The 2,500-nt window shown below is 44.6% G+C and overlaps 1 protein-coding gene across 2 annotated transcripts in view; it reads left to right on the forward strand.

Annotated features, from left to right (window-relative positions):
* Nucleotides 1–2,364, forward strand: part of LOC307005274 (complexin-3-like) — a 4,331-nt gene extending 1,967 nt beyond the window's left edge. For both annotated transcript variants that reach the window (XM_079625263.1, XM_079625264.1), the window contains exons 3-4: nt 419–506; nt 1,185–2,364. In XM_079625263.1, coding sequence (XP_079481389.1) covers nt 419–506; nt 1,185–1,361 — 265 coding nt within the window. In that variant the 3' untranslated portion in view covers nt 1,362–2,364. The remainder of the gene's footprint in view (nt 1–418; nt 507–1,184) is intronic.
* Nucleotides 2,365–2,500: the final 136 nt, after the last annotated feature.

Below are 2,500 nucleotides of genomic sequence, written 5' to 3' on the forward strand. Positions count from 1 at the left end.
ATCGCTGGTGTTTCTGACGTCACACACTACCTTGACCAATCAGATCAACGTGTGATCGTCCACCAGTGGATCTCTGAGTGAGTGAGTGGAGGCGGGGCTCATTTGCATATTCATAGAACCGCCGCGAATACTAAATGAGGCAAGGGTGTCGAGTTACATTCAAGATATTTTAAGGCATGAAGGAATCAATGAAAAAAAAACGTTTAAACATGTCCTTTTGGTGACCAGAGATGAGTTTACTGGGGGACTTTAAATGTTGTGAAGACATCAGGTCAGAAAATCAGCAGATCTTCAGTTCAGGTGGAGGCTGTTGATTGGCTGGATTGAGGTGGAGGCTGTTGATTGGCTGGATTGAGGTGAAGGCTGTTGATTGGCTCGCTGCGAGCGACTCTAACGCTACGCTCTCCCCGCTCTACAGGAAGCTTCGTGAGGCGATGCACGCGCAGAAGAACGCGGAGAGAGCAGCGATGAGGCTACACTTCAGGAGCAAGTACCAGCTGACCAAGGTGACACACACCGCACACACCGCACATATCACACAACATCACACTCTTTCACAACGAGAACTATATCAGCGTGTGCCGCACGATAATGCTCGGTTCATCATTAGCGCCGCGGTTTATGGCGCCTGTCGCTTTAAATGCTCAAGCTCTTCAACATCCAACATGATGGATTCATCCAAACGTACAGTAGATACTGAAGGCCAGACTGAGTCAAATCTGGATATGTAATCTAGTGCACACCTGAGACGCTCCTGTAGAGCTGATCTCCCAGCGGTCGGGTTATGGTCTGAGAACTTTAAATCTGGCGCTGTGACGTCATCGCTGTTCTCCTGACGACGGACACACTGATTGGTGGATCACACGAGACACGGTGGACGTCAGGAAGATGTTCTGAACCTGTCAACATTCCTTCTGATGTTCATCATGTTTATTTAACTAGTAGAGGAAGAGATGACCGGTTCTTCTGTCACACACACACACACACACACACACACACACACACACACACACACACACACACACACACACACACTTACTGATGAAACTGACAGGATTGGAAACTTGAAGAGGAAGAGATGATCGATCTTGGGATTTAAAATCTAAATGAGAATCAATTCAAATCAATCCTCTATATTTGACTGTGATGTTTCTCATGTGTGTGTTCTCTTCTACACGTCCCAGAATGCCGAGGACCGGGAGCGCGTGCGTGCGGCGGGGGGGAAAGTGTGTCTCCCCCGAGATCTGGGCAAGATGGTTCGGCCCGACGCTGATGATGGAGACGACAGCTTCAGTGTGATCAGAGCCTTCCTCCGCAAACACACACACACACACACCGCAGAGCCGTGCCGAGTCATGTGACTCTCTCACACACACACACACACACCAGCCAGCACAGAGCCGTGCAGAGTCATGTGACTCTCTCACACACACACACACACCGCAGAGCCGTGCAGAGTCATGTGACTCTCTCACACACACACACACACGCCAGCCAGCGCGAGCCGTGCAGTCATGTGACTCTCACACACACACACACACACGCCAGCCAGCGCGAGCCATGCAATCATGTGACTCTCTCACACACACACACACACACCAGCCAGCGCAGAGCCGTGCAGAGTCATGTGACTCTCTCACACACACACACACACACACACCGCAGAGCCGTGCAGTCATGTGACTCTCTCACACACACACACCAGCCAGCGCAGAGCTGTGTAGAGTCATGTGACTCAGAAACACACACACACTCATTCACTTACTCACACACACACACACACACACTGTGTACCTTCTAAACGTAAAACACATCTATCTTTTATAAACATTTAATAATTTAGAATGATTCTCTTGTAAGGTCCAATATTCTGCATTCTTCTGTGTGTGTGTGTGTGTGTGTGTGTGTAAGTGACTAATTTGACTATAATCTCATGTTAATTATTTTTTGTATATTATCTAAATACTTTTTTGTTATATTTTATTTACATTTTTTATACATTTATTTATTTTTAATCTACCGTAATTTATTTGACATTTTAATCTTGGTACTTACTTATTCTTTATAGATTTAGACGCCAGTTTGATTAGATTGTCAAAATGATGGCATAAAAACAGGTTTTCAAACGAGTGTGTTCGAGCATCGTGTGTGTTCTGCATCATAAACATCTGACATCTGACACCGGTAATATTGCATATGAGTGAACATTAAATCGAATATGCAAATGTCTTGTGTGCGTTCAGGGTCGTGATTGTTCTGTTTATGGAAATATTAAACTCCTGCGATGACCCGCGTGCAGTGATGTTGTTCTTCTCTTGAACTTTCACCTGATGTGACACTAACTCAAGTCATAATTATGAGTTTCAAAAGTTTAAATGATTACTTTGTCATAATATTGATTTGATAAATCTTACTCAAGACATAAAAATGTGATCAATGATCAAAATCATGTCATAAAAAAAGTCAAAATTGTCACTTAAAATTTTTAAATCGACTTAAC

This window comes from Phoxinus phoxinus (assembly GCF_949152265.1).
Source record: "Phoxinus phoxinus genome assembly, chromosome: 10".
NCBI classification, from domain to species: domain Eukaryota; kingdom Metazoa; phylum Chordata; class Actinopteri; order Cypriniformes; family Leuciscidae; genus Phoxinus; species Phoxinus phoxinus.